The sequence below is a fragment of the Branchiostoma floridae genome, chromosome 10, assembly GCF_000003815.2.
Source record: "Branchiostoma floridae strain S238N-H82 chromosome 10, Bfl_VNyyK, whole genome shotgun sequence".
NCBI lineage: Eukaryota > Metazoa > Chordata > Leptocardii > Amphioxiformes > Branchiostomatidae > Branchiostoma > Branchiostoma floridae.
In genome coordinates, this window is record NC_049988.1 from 13,267,242 (window position 1) to 13,280,407 (window position 13,166).

The 13,166-nt window shown below is 41.8% G+C and overlaps 1 protein-coding gene across 1 annotated transcript in view; it reads left to right on the plus strand.

Moving 5' to 3' along the window:
* The window catches only part of LOC118424910 (SCO-spondin-like), a 36,375-nt gene extending 23,209 nt beyond the window's left edge, over positions 1 to 13,166 (plus strand). The window contains exons 28-43 of the mRNA XM_035833716.1: positions 267 to 490; positions 1,101 to 1,261; positions 1,676 to 1,779; positions 2,040 to 2,092; positions 6,124 to 6,308; positions 6,614 to 6,779; positions 7,155 to 7,342; positions 7,822 to 7,914; positions 8,795 to 8,906; positions 9,342 to 9,502; positions 9,897 to 10,127; positions 10,405 to 10,582; positions 10,841 to 10,969; positions 11,569 to 11,661; positions 12,185 to 12,384; positions 12,972 to 13,166. Coding sequence (XP_035689609.1) covers positions 267 to 490; positions 1,101 to 1,261; positions 1,676 to 1,779; positions 2,040 to 2,092; positions 6,124 to 6,308; positions 6,614 to 6,779; positions 7,155 to 7,342; positions 7,822 to 7,914; positions 8,795 to 8,906; positions 9,342 to 9,502; positions 9,897 to 10,127; positions 10,405 to 10,582; positions 10,841 to 10,969; positions 11,569 to 11,661; positions 12,185 to 12,384; positions 12,972 to 13,166 — 2,473 coding nt within the window. The remainder of the gene's footprint in view (positions 1 to 266; positions 491 to 1,100; positions 1,262 to 1,675; positions 1,780 to 2,039; positions 2,093 to 6,123; positions 6,309 to 6,613; positions 6,780 to 7,154; positions 7,343 to 7,821; positions 7,915 to 8,794; positions 8,907 to 9,341; positions 9,503 to 9,896; positions 10,128 to 10,404; positions 10,583 to 10,840; positions 10,970 to 11,568; positions 11,662 to 12,184; positions 12,385 to 12,971) is intronic.

A 13,166-nucleotide genomic window follows, 5' to 3' on the forward strand; every position in this document is an offset into this window, starting at 1 on the left:
AAGGCAGAAACTTTAGCGATAGTTCAATGTTCGCGGTTTTTGATGTGGCCATTTTACCGCGACCATTTTTCCACGACAGTAAGAGACTACAGTGTATAGTACAACTGCAAACTTAAAACCACCGCAAAAAGTCATTTTTCCCACGAAATTAAATCCCCGCCAACTTAAATCCATTTACAGTAATACAAAATCCACATAAAGCATATTAGGCCAAATCCATGATGTATACTCAGGAACTTACTCTCTTAATACCATTTCTACCACAGGAAAGCCTGGGCCCAGAGGAAGTGTGCCATCATGAAGTCTGAGCTGTTCAAGACCTGCCACTATGAGGTGCCCTACCAGGACTACTACGAGCGCTGTGTGTTTGATGCCTGTGGCTGTGACAGTGGTGGTGACTGCGAGTGTTTGTGTACCTCCGTCGCCACCTACGCCCAGGAGTGTAACCTGCACGGTGTGCACGTCCACTGGAGAAGCCAGGAGTTCTGCCGTAAGTAATACATACAATACGTTTTTAATCTTATGATTGCTAGACCTTACAGAAGAGGTAACATTTTTTTAAAACTACCTTGGTTGATGACATTGTCACATTGTCTACCTTTTGTAGCTCATGATAAGAAAAAAATATAGTGTAACATAACAATAATCAATAAAATGGCAATAGCCTGAGTATAGGTCTGTCCTTGGTGCTGAATTACTGGTTACATGTATTGTGTGCACTGGAAAGTTCTGATTTTGGGGGGAAAGATGTTGTTTTTTTGCTGACAGCTTGTACTGACATGTGACATATGGTCAAACATATATATATAAGATATGATATTAAAGATTTACACTTTATTGTATTCTTTTACTAAGTCACCCTGGAGGGTGTGTTCATTGAGACTTGTAACAAGTGGAAAAATCTAGATGGTCTGTCATCTCAAGATACAAGCATGAGTGACAGAAGTTGTATCAATCACAACTTTCAAATGTTGTGTTCTCACAGCCACAGGATGAAGGGTTGATCTGAGCTGGATAACTGTTAGAACAATCAAGATACAAGCAAAGAGACAGATTGAAAAAAAAAAGGTTTCTTATATCCCAACCTTGTGTTCCCACAGCCATGCAGTGTGAAGGCTGCACCAGGTACAACCCCTGTCTGAGCGCCTGTCCTCTGACCTGCGCCAACCACAAGCACTGGGCCACCATCCAGTCCGAGTGTCGTGACATGTGTGTGGAGGGCTGCGACTGTCCCGAGGGCAAGTACATGAACGAGGAATATGTAAGTCATCCATTTTTCTTCTTTATTTGTTTTGCTATATCTACACATCCAAAACAAAAGAAATTATTATAAGAATATCTAGCACCCATGTGAAAAATACATGCATTGTGACTTGAAATGTATGTTTAAGATATCAATTACTTCTTTTTCATACACACGTTGACCCACCCATGTGCTTACTTCACATTTATGAATATGTTTTGAAAACAATAACTCTTACTTCTTATAATGCCAGCTCTAGATCATTGTGTCTTTTGGTGGTAATTGCTCTGAACATAATCATAAAGCCTGATCTCCAAAGTTTCCTGCCCTCAAGTGTGTAAGCTTACTTGAACAAAATGCACCAAACACATCTTTAAGTTTTAGACAACTTTAAGTGTTTTGTCTTCAATCTGCCCTGTTCCCCCATCTCAGGAGTGTGTGCATGAAGAGGAGTGTACCTTCTGCATCACCCTGGATGGTGTCCCCTATGATGAGGGAGAGAAGATCCTGTCCATGTCTGATGATTGCAGGAGTTGGTAAGATAGAACGCTTGTTTTCCAGATAACTATCAACTTAGCTATCTTTTTTTTCTTTTACGGCGTTTCAGGATTCCATTCTTAAACACTTTTTCAAAATCTGAGGTATTGTAAAATTCCATGTCCATTGTTCCTATCTGTATGGTTAGTATATTCTACTATGCAAAACATGAAGCTACCTAAGATGAAACTGGACATTGTTTGTTTTGTTTTTTCTTGGATTTTAATATTTAAGACTGACTATTGCCTATTTTCTGCAGCTACTGTGTGAACCATGAGGTTGAGTGTCTGGGTCTGCCATGCCCAAGGGAGAGTAAGTACAGATTTAAGAATCACACCTTAGAACATTAGTTGGTGTAGAAATGTAACATCTATTATCATAATACCGGTACGTTTACGACGATTTCTCTAGCCATACTGATTTGACAAATTGTCAACGCATCATTTTCTCCAGTTACATGTTGCTGTTATAGGTTACCCTTGCCACTTCTTCTGTGTAACTTTTCTGCCACTCTTGTCCTGCTAAAAGCGTAATATTGCAATTGTAACACGCCGCGGAATTACACGGCGAACGGGCGCGTGGTTGGGAGGGGGTAAAAATACCGGTAGGAAGAAACACGGCACAATTAACTGCCGCTATGTACATTTATACATCCTCTGATGTTCCTTCCTTTTCTGTCAGTAAATGCATAAAATATAAACCTGCATGAGCATACAAAATGTCATGAGAAACCGGACGTATACTGTCAAGAATTTTCATTTAACTCCTGTCCGTCACAACCGCTATGACGTAACACTTCACTGCTAGCGTAGATACAAAAATGGCGGGAAAATGGCTGCGTACGTTCAATTTTGCCCATTCAGTCGTAGATCCGGGCTATTATGCAACGGTTCTTCACACTTTTACATGAGTTGTAGGTCACCAACAGAAATTCAAGATTGTTGTTGAATCATGTTCGTCTTGTGCCGTGAGCATGTGTAATTATGATCTATAAATTTGGCAATGAATGTGACAGTGTGCTCGTCCCACGACGAGCTGCCTACCTCGAAAAAAGATACTGAAAACTTTTGGCCTTGTTGTCTTCGAATGCATTGTTATCGATGCTTTGTAAATGATGTATTGGACACCTACATGTCTGAAGTGTGCACAGCTCAGAAATAACTATTGTTGCATGTGTAGATCTCTTTAAGTTCCAGTATTTTTAATTTACCGGTATAAGTCTTACTACCGGTATTATGCCAATGCATGTTAGTATTTGTTCATTGAACATACTTCAGAACTACATTGCATACAGCAATGCCAGTCATTCTAGCTCTGAAAGATCATATGCTTTCATCTAGTTGACAAGAATGGCAACAATGGCAACACCTCAGTGCTGCTATACACAAGTCTGCTATCACTGCATTTGGGAGAAAGGAGAAGAGAAATGTTGACTGGTATGAAGCCAACCTTTTGGTTATGGAGCCAGCAATCCAGGCCAAAAAGGAAGCATTGGTTAAATGGAAGAGGGACCCCACCCCGCAGAACTTACTCTTGCTGAAGAACGCAAAAGCTAGTAGCCAAAAACTAGCAAGAAAATGCGCAAACGACTTTTGGCTACAGCTCTCCTCCTCTATAGAACATGCATCATTGACTGGCAATGCCAGGGCCATGTATGAAGGCATTAAGCAGGCTACTGGTCCAACCATGAAGAAAACAGCCCCCTTAAAATCAAAAACTGGTGACGCCATTACTGACCGTCAGGGACAGATGGATCGGTGGGTTGAACACTATACCGAGCTCTATTCCACAGAGAACACAGTATCTGAGGAGGCCATTAACAGCATTCCACCAATGTCAGTCCTCGAAGAACTGGATCAAATGCCTACTATGACAGAGTTAGAGAAGGCAATCGACACCCTCTCTTGCGGAAAAGCACCAGGAATTGATGCAATTCCACCAGAGGTAGTAAAGGAAGGGAAACCATCACTTCTCCCACACCTCTATGAACTCCTCTGCTCATGCTGGAATGAGGGTGAGGTGCCGCAGAGTATGCGGGATGCCAATATTGTGACTTTGTACAAAAACAAAGGGGATAGATCCGATTGCAACAACTATCGTGGGATTTCGCTCCTTAGCATAGTGGGGAAGGTATTTGCTCGTGTGGCCCTGGCCAGACTACAGGTACTAGCCGACCGCGTGTACCCAGAGGCACAATGCGGGTTCAGAGCGGGGCGCTCCACTATTGACATGGTTTTCTCGGTGAGACAGCTCCAGGAAAAGTGTCGGGAGCAGCGGAAACCCCTGTTCCTTGCCTTTGTCGACCTCACAAAGGCTTTCGACCTTGTAAGCCGCAGTGGACTGTTCAGGCTGCTTGAGAAGATAGGTTGCCCACCAAAGCTACTCAGCATAATCAAGTCCTTCCACAGCAACATGAAAAGCACCGCCAGTTTTGAGGGTAGCACCTCCAAGCCTTTCCCGATCCTCAGTGGAGTTAAACAGGGCTGTGTACTTGCCCCGACACTATTCGGGATCTTCTTCTCACTGCTCCTGATGTATGCCTTTCAGTCCTCCGATGACGGGGTCTACATCCACACCCGCCACGATGGCAAACTGTACAACCTGGCCCGCTTACGCGCCAAAACAAAGGTGACTCGCGTGCTCCTTAGGGAGATGCTATTTGCCGATGATGCAGCTCTTGCGAGTCATACACCAGATGGACTCCAGCGTCTGATGAACAGGTTCTCAAATGCCTGCAAAGAGTTTGCCTTAACAATTAGCATAAAGAAGACTGAGGTGATGGCCCAAGATGAGTCAATCTCTCCGGCAATATCGATCAACGGCTCCTTGCTTGCTGTGACTGATCGGTTCACGTACCTGGGATCCACTGTCACCAAAAACTTGTCTCTGGATGCTGAAATAAACACAAGGGTTGGAAAAGCAGCTTCCGTTATGAGCAAACTCAACAAAAGAGTTTGGGAAAACAAAAACCTGACAACAAACACCAAGCTGAAGGTGTACCAGGCCTGTGTGCTAAGCACCCTCCTCTATGGCAGTGAAACATGGACGACATATACCAAACAAGAAGCAAAGCTCAATGCATTTCACATGCGGTGCCTTCGCCGGATTCTGGGAATCAAATGGCAGGACAAGGTCACAAACACTGATGTTCTTGAGAGGTCCAACTCCAGGACTTTATTTGCAATGATCAGTGAACGCCGCCTGAGATGGCTGGGACATGTTAGCCGTATGGGGAAAGGGCGTATTCCGAAGGATCTTCTGTATGGCCAGCTCGAGTGCGGTTCACGTCCAACTGGTCGCCCACACCTGAGATACAGAGATGTGTGCAAGAGGGATCTTAAGTCGGCCAACATTGACATAGACTCTTGGGAAGAAATAGCAACTGACCGATCAGCATGGAGACAGACTGTAAAAGCAGGGGTGAAGGAAGCTGACGCTACCAGATCCCAACTCAGAGACCAGCGTCGTCAGAAGACAGCATCTACCATCACAAACACCTTCATATGCGCAGGATGCGGCAGAGACTGTCACTCCAGGATCGGCTTGTTCAGCCACCAAAGAAGATGTCGACCATGACCAAAACCCATCGTCTCTTTAGACGGACGGAGGCCAATGATGATGATGAGTTGACAAGATTTCTTTTAAGGCTAAAAAGTATTTTTTTCCTTCATGCAAAAAGGTTGATAACAAATATTGATAGGCTCTGTCCTTAGTGCTGAATCACTGGTTAAATGTATTACAATCATTGGAAAGTTGTTTTTTCTTTTGCTAAGGTATGTCTTAGTAAGAGGTGTTCACTGTTCTTTAAGTCTAAGAAGATTACCAGGCACTTTCCTTGGTGCTGAATTATTGGTTACATGTTAACTGTCACCTCAACTCACCTAGTCCCATCCTCATCTAGAGGGTCGGGGACCATGGTTGCCTCCAGCACTAGCTTCCTCCAGCCTCCCCTTTTCTTTGCCTACATGTTAAACTATCCAAGGAATGTTAATGTTATATTGATTATTTGTATGCATGAAGACCTTCATGGTACAGTTTTGCCCAACCGAGCTAAGTATAGGTCACAACAAGTCAGGATATATACATATAAAAGTATCACAAATCTAGTCTAACACAAAAGTTCAGCTTCTGCTTGCTTCTTGGTAATGGTGAAAATGTACGACTGTATGGGTTTAGCTATTGTCGGTTTGTCAAAACGCATGAGAAGTATAAACTTGTCAGTGCTACAGCGCTACTCATGTGTCTAAAGTGAGGGAATCTAGTTTCTATATAACAAGATAGAGTATTTCTATCATTGACATACATATATTAATTATTTGTATGCATTCCCTTTCCCACACCAGCCTCGACCCTGTGGATCCCCACCAGCACCACCCTGACCCCACCCCCAGAGATCACAACGTGCACAGAGTGCCACGAGGGCTGGACAGGCTGGATGAACGCTGGGTATCCCAACAACGTCAACGGTGGCGACTACGAGACCTTCAGCGTGCTGCGTCGTCAGTTCAGCTTCTGTCGTGATGATGAGGTTTGTATTTTCAGCTTATGTGTCATTAATTGTACACATGCATTGCTACAAGTCTTACTGGTGACACGTTGGGTAGCAAGTTGTCTTCATTCAGGGTAAATTTTGGTCAAGGATTTCCGCTTCCTTCAGGTTAATCCTCAATGAGCAAAAGTCCCTTTGTAGCATGTACCTCCAAGTTAGTTTTGGTCTTCCATGATTGGGGTGTCATCCATATAATCATGTAATTGTGGCCTAAGTACCACAACCTTTCCTACTAGTGTTTTTCTGTTGGTAAAAGATTTTCCTGTTTGTGTATACAACTCCAGGTGGTTGATGTTGAGTGCCGTGTGGCCGAGTATGGAACACCCTACAGCCAGGCAGGACAGAACGTGAAGTGTGATGTGCTGAATGGTCTGACCTGTAACAATGAGGACCAGTCTCCTGTGCCAGAGTGCTACGACTATGAGATCAGGTTCAAGTGCCAGTGCATGGGTATGGAAGCCTTTGACAGTATTTTTTACCTTGTATCTCACTAGGATGATCTGTTGTAATGTTATGTTATTTTATCTATGTATGGGTTATCCTTCCAAGAATCATTGAAAACTGCTAGCATGTACTTGTATATACTAGTGAAATAACTAAACGTAACTTAACTGAAACTAGCCTGAACTAAACTGAATATTCATCTTCTATCTGAGAAGACAGAAAATGATATTTTGATTTCTTTCATCTATGTAAACCAGTTAAATTACTTTCTGGCAGATGAGAGTAGATCATATGGGATCCAGAATGCACATCCAATTTATGTTCTTTTTTATACTGAACAAATGCATGTAAAGAATGGATAACCATATTTTCCTCCCACAGAGGGCCATGATGAGGTGTGTATGACCACGAAGACCCCAGTGGTCACTGTCACACCAGAGTGTCCGCCTGACAAGCTGCTGAAGTGTGCCTTCAAGTGTCGCCAGACCTGTCATGCCTTCCGCCTGACCCGCGCTGAGTGCACCTATGGGTACGATGACACCTGTGTACCACACTGTGGAGAATTCCAGGTGGGATGTTTTCTTTTTATTCATTCATTTATTCATTAATTCATTCATTCATTCATTCATTCATTCATTCATTCATTCATTCATTCATTCATTCATTCATTCATTCATTCATTCATTCATTCATTCATCCATCCAACATTCAATCATTCCATCCGTCCTCTAGAAGATTAACAAAAATACAAGACTGTCCATCCATCCAAAAGTTAATCATTCCATCCATCCATTCATTCATTGTTTGGGTTGCTTAAGCTATTCATTCAGTCAGTCTTTAATCCTTCAAATCAGTTTAACAAAGTTTACTGTAAAATATGATGACTTGGCTAATACTAGCACATTCACAATACTTTTGACATCTCTCTTTGGGATTTTAGACAGTAGTGTCGACAACTTGCTTAACCATGGACTAAAATGTAGAAATTTTGAATTCTTTTTCCTAAATCTTGCCTTTACATTGTCTTTTATTGTCATTCATCTTTTAGGGCTGTGGCGAAGGCTATGTGCTGCGTGGAATTGATGAGTGTGTGACAACAGAAGACTGTCCTTGTAGGAAGGAAGACGGAACTATTGTGCCGGTGAGCTGCAATTTTCATATAAGTAGCAATTTGCAAATCCCAGTACATTTTGTATCTTGAAGCCCAATAAGACTTAGGGATAGAGATGTGCACCTGTACCCTGTACTGGTACAATCAGTTAGGTACAGGGACAAAAAACAGAACATCAAGGTACTGGTACTGTACCTGAACAGACTTACATTCAAGTATATAAATTTTTAACTGAATTTGTTACTAAGAATGTGTTATTTCTACCACAAATATGAAAATTTAGCACTGGAAAAAGATGAAAACCTTGACAATGTATAGTTGTCAAAATCGGCATCTTTGATTTAAGATCCTCTTGAAAGCATGGGCTCTCTCCATACCCACTGTATCAGTACCTGTTCCTGTACCTGATGTTATGTTTAGGTACGCATCCCTACTTGGAAGCTTAAACAGGCTCTGTCCTTCGTGCTGAACCATTGACTACATGGAATGCAATCAGTGGAAAGTTGTTTCTTTTTCTTTTGCTAAACTATGTCCTTTGTTGGAAGTCTCCTCTGTTCATCAAACCCTAGAAGATCTATTTAACAAATGTGATTGGCCCTGTCCTTGGTGCTGAACCTATGGTGCATGTTATACAACTGTAGGAAAGTTTTGCTTTTTTCATTTAAAAAAGATTTGTCTTTAGCTGTAAGTCTCTGCTGATGAATAACACATCTTTGAGGATACACATACAGATGGACAAGGTCTGGTAGTGGTTTGATTGTCTTTTGTTCCATTTTTGCCGTGGTCGGAATCAACATGCCTCCTGCAGGCTGGCACACTGATTCTGACCACGGCTTCAACGGACAAAAGACAATCACAATTGTCCTACACGTAAGTTTGTACAAATTTTATATTATTTCTGCACCTGTAGCCTGGTACGTCCTGGAAGGAGGGTGAATGTAAGATGTGCACGTGCTGGAACAACCAGCTGAAGTGTGAGGACATCTGCGGCTCTTCAGTCACCATCAGCAAGACTTCACATGGTACAATATGTTGCTTGTTCATTCATCGCTTTGTTTATGTGTAGCCATTACCAGTTCTCTCTGACTCTCTTGTTGGGTCTCAACAGGACATGGTCACAGAGGTCATTCGGTCGTTGAACAATTGCTAACTATAGGTATTTTTTTGGACAGCCATGCATGTTTCCTTCAGAGTACGGCTGTCTTGCATAACACATAAGGCTGTCTTGGATCCTTGTCAGTGATTGGTTCTGTCACAGCCGGCTTGAAAATCCCAATGCATCAAAATTGTACGACAATTGCATGACCTATATAACCGCGCCCTAACACAAATTGTACTTAAAATCACTTGGAACTGAATTCTATTCACCTTGACCTGAACTTAGCTTGTTAGAGAGCATAAACATACAATAAAGGTATTCATTGATTTATTTCCCCTTTCTTCCCTGCATTATATAGGCTTTGCCCTGTGCGACAGCTGCATTGACATCATCTCCCGTAAGGTGAGCGATGACTGGAAGCTGCTGTGCATGGCTCTGGGCTGCGATGCTAAGACCATCTCCAGTGTGGAAGTGGAATCTAGTGGTGACTCCTTCGTCTGCTGCTCCACCATGCTCAAGGTATGTTGCAAGATACTTTTAAGGAGGAAACATTTACAGCGATTTAACGTTGCAGTACTGAGAAAACATTACCGAATGGGCACCCAAACAATAAGTGGGACCGAGACAAGTTAAAAGCTGGAAACAGCCCAGTGACATCTACATCTATTCAATACTGGGCAAAGCCCCTTATGGGAGTGAGGTGCCCTAGCATAACTGGTGGTGGTGGGGGTTTCAAATAAAATGGTGAAGTGAAAACAAAATCATTCATTAAAGTGCAGTGCTATACATCTTGGCTTGCTAGGACAAAACAATTCTAATGCTACATTTAGCTTTCCTGTTTGACAAATTGAAATTAATGTCATCCATTACCTTACAATATGTTTAGCAACTGTTGTGTCCATCTTGTCCACAGCAATGGCGTGACACCAGTAGTCTGGATTACGATGACAAGGTTGACGTCGTGTGCCGTGCCTTGGAGGCCTGCGGTTACTCCGACTGCGCTGTTGAGGTTCACGAGAACTTCCGCATGGAGAAGACAATCTGCATGAGTGATGACAGCCTCAAGATCATCTCTAAGATCGTGTCATCTGATTGGCAGGCTCTGTGCACTGCCCTGGGCTACAGTGATGATTTCACCAAGCAGGTTGGTTGTACAAGTGGTTGTGATTGTTAGCATCATCAGTGTGGTAGCATCTTACATTTATATAAATATATAATTTAGTATTTAGAATTTCTTTAGTGAATCCTCTTTTAACATTACAGTCAGTACTATAGTACCCACAGTGAATTTCAAACCGTAGAGTCAAATTTGTTACATTTTTGTATGATTCATGTCGTTTTTTGGGTAAGTCAAACTTGACTATATTCTTAAATGTGTAATTTTTTTCTGGAATGAAATATGTCAATGTCTCCTTACCCAGATCATCAGCAAGTATGACACTGATTCGTACCTCTGCTGCCACCATGCTTTGACGACATGGCGTGACACGTCAGACTATGACTACGCACAAAAGGTGGAGCACTTGTGCTATGCCTTGGACCTGTGTGGTTTCTACGAATGCTCACAAACTGTCAAGAACGACTACCAGAAGGAAGTTGGTAAGTTTGGTTTTTGACCAAGAATAATAGATGTACTCCAACTACATGTACATGTAAAACATATATTGTGACTATAGTTGTACTTTACTATAGTGTTGTACTTTGAAAAGAACCAATTTATAAGGGAAAAAGTAAACCCTAATGTAAAGAGATCAGTTAGTCATTTACTATACATTGCACCAGTTACTTTACATTTTTTTCGCACCTAACAAGATGCAAGTACAAACTGTTTTGCTTGTATTTTCCATTGTTCTGCAGTCGTTGCCACATCTCAGGTATCTGTGGTCAGTACTTCTTCTTCTTCTGTGGAGTCTACAAGCAGCACATCCAGTAGTTCTGTGGTGTCTACAAGCAGTTCTGTGGTGTCCACAGGCAGCACATCTAGCAGTAAGTGTTGTTGTCTTGTCAAAATTCAAATACAGTAGAAGCCCTTTAATTGCACGCCCCATTTGCCATCGTATTTTGTGCAATTATCCGGATGTTGCAATAATGCGAGGTTATCCTGCTGGTCCGCACTGGTTTGGGATTTTAGAATTCCGTGCAATTAACAGAAGTGTGCGGTTATTTGTTGTGCAAATAACTGGCTTCTACTGTACTAGGACTTAACGTAATGTCATTCTACTTGTTCAACTTGACTACTCATCATAAACACAAACTAACCATGAATGCAGTACTGTATTTCATACATTTAAGTAGAATCATTATAAAAGTAGGATCAGTATAGACAGGTTCTCACAGGTCTCAATGTTTAAACAAAAGAAATATTTCTCTCACTGGTATCATTAGAATGGTTTCCATTTTTGCTCAAGTCAGGTGCCATCACTGTCAGCATTGAGCATGTGTCAACTAACAAAACTACCATTGTTATGTTATGTTGTGTTGTGCATTATTGACTAACATTTCATAAACTCTACTATGCAGTTTGTTTGAAGTTGACTGTAGCTGATTCTCCATGCTTACCGGTTCTCCCCCATGTGTTCACACAGGCACTTCTGGTGTTGTTACCAACTACCAGACTGGTGGCACCCTGATCTCAAGCCGCTTCACTGCTTCAAGCACAGGAGGAACTTTCACCAATGGTGAGACTTGAGACTTTGTCTCTATTTTCACAAACCTTTATACTGTTTGTGTGTAATATTGCTAGGTTTGGTAGCCTGTAAACAACATTTCATCAAGTACTGGAGAACTACTGACAGAAGTAATGATTTTGTCAAAGCCCCAACTTCCTTTTGCATACAAGCTGACAATTGCATATTCCTTTGTAAGTAGTATATACAAATGTAGGATGTTTCTGCTTATGGTAGATAATTATTAGAGTGTTCATTGTAGGACTGTTTGATCAATGATAAAACAGTCATTCAGTAGTTAAATGGGGAAAGCATATTACTTGTTAGAAGTGCTAATGCCATAATGATATTCCTGTCTCATACTAATATTGTTGATGAAACTGAAATTTGTCTTACAAGTTTTGAGAATCTGTATCTGTCTTAAGCTTATAGTCAGCTATTATCACTTATTGAACTTTCTTTCTTTATTGTAAACAAAGTTAAAGTGAATCCATGATGGTACCTAACACCCTCCTTTACCCCATAACTACCACAGGACTGACGCTCTGTGACGAGACCATTGACTACATCTCCACTAAGATCACCACTGGTTGGACGTCCCTCTGCATTGCCCTGGGCTGCAGTACTGATGTCATCCAGAAGGTGCTGAAGGTGGGAAGTGACGACCATGTCCACTGTTGCAGCTACATGCTGAAGACTTGGAGGGACAATGTTGACGTTGACTACACAACCAAGGTAAGTTACTGTAATCTTAAGCTGGCCATTTTTGGTGATAATGTGCACTTGAAAGGAAAGGGTCGAGTCGAGAATACAGTAGTATATAAAGATGGTTAAAGCTAATGAAAAGGAAGTGCTGAAACTTAGAAAATAAATTGTATGCTTTGTGTGTCATCTGGGAGTAGGACTACTGTGCTGTATTGGAATTTAGCAAGGCTAAATGATTTTCCCAAATCCAGAACTTTCTAAGTTATATGTTAATTGGTGTTTTAGTACTATGTATGGACAGCAATTTTATATTATATTGGTGCTACTGCATCTTACAAGTTTGACTTTTTCAACAAATAGCGTAATACAAAAAGGAAGGTAGTAAGTAGATTCTGGAAGTCTGTGTCAGTGTTGCCATAGAGTATGGTATGTTATGCAAGGGTTACAAGTTGCATCTATCTTCACATGATGCATCAACTGCACAATGCAGTGAAAGTGGTACACATTCATGTTTGTCATGGGCTAATTCAAAGTTCAACATCATTGTTAATCAGTGAGATGAGTCTTTCAAGGTAGTAGACCTTTTAAGAAACCAAACCAAATGTTTCTGTCTTTAGGTTGAGGTGCTCTGTGATGCTCTCCGCACCTGCGGTTACACCAGCTGTGCCACCACCCTGGAGCACAAGTTCCGCACGGAGACCTGCATCGCTCTGTGTGACCACCAGTTCGACACCTACAGCAAGCTCATCAGCCATGACTGGAAGGCCATGTGTATCGCCATGGGCTGTGATTCTGACTTCATGCACAAGTAA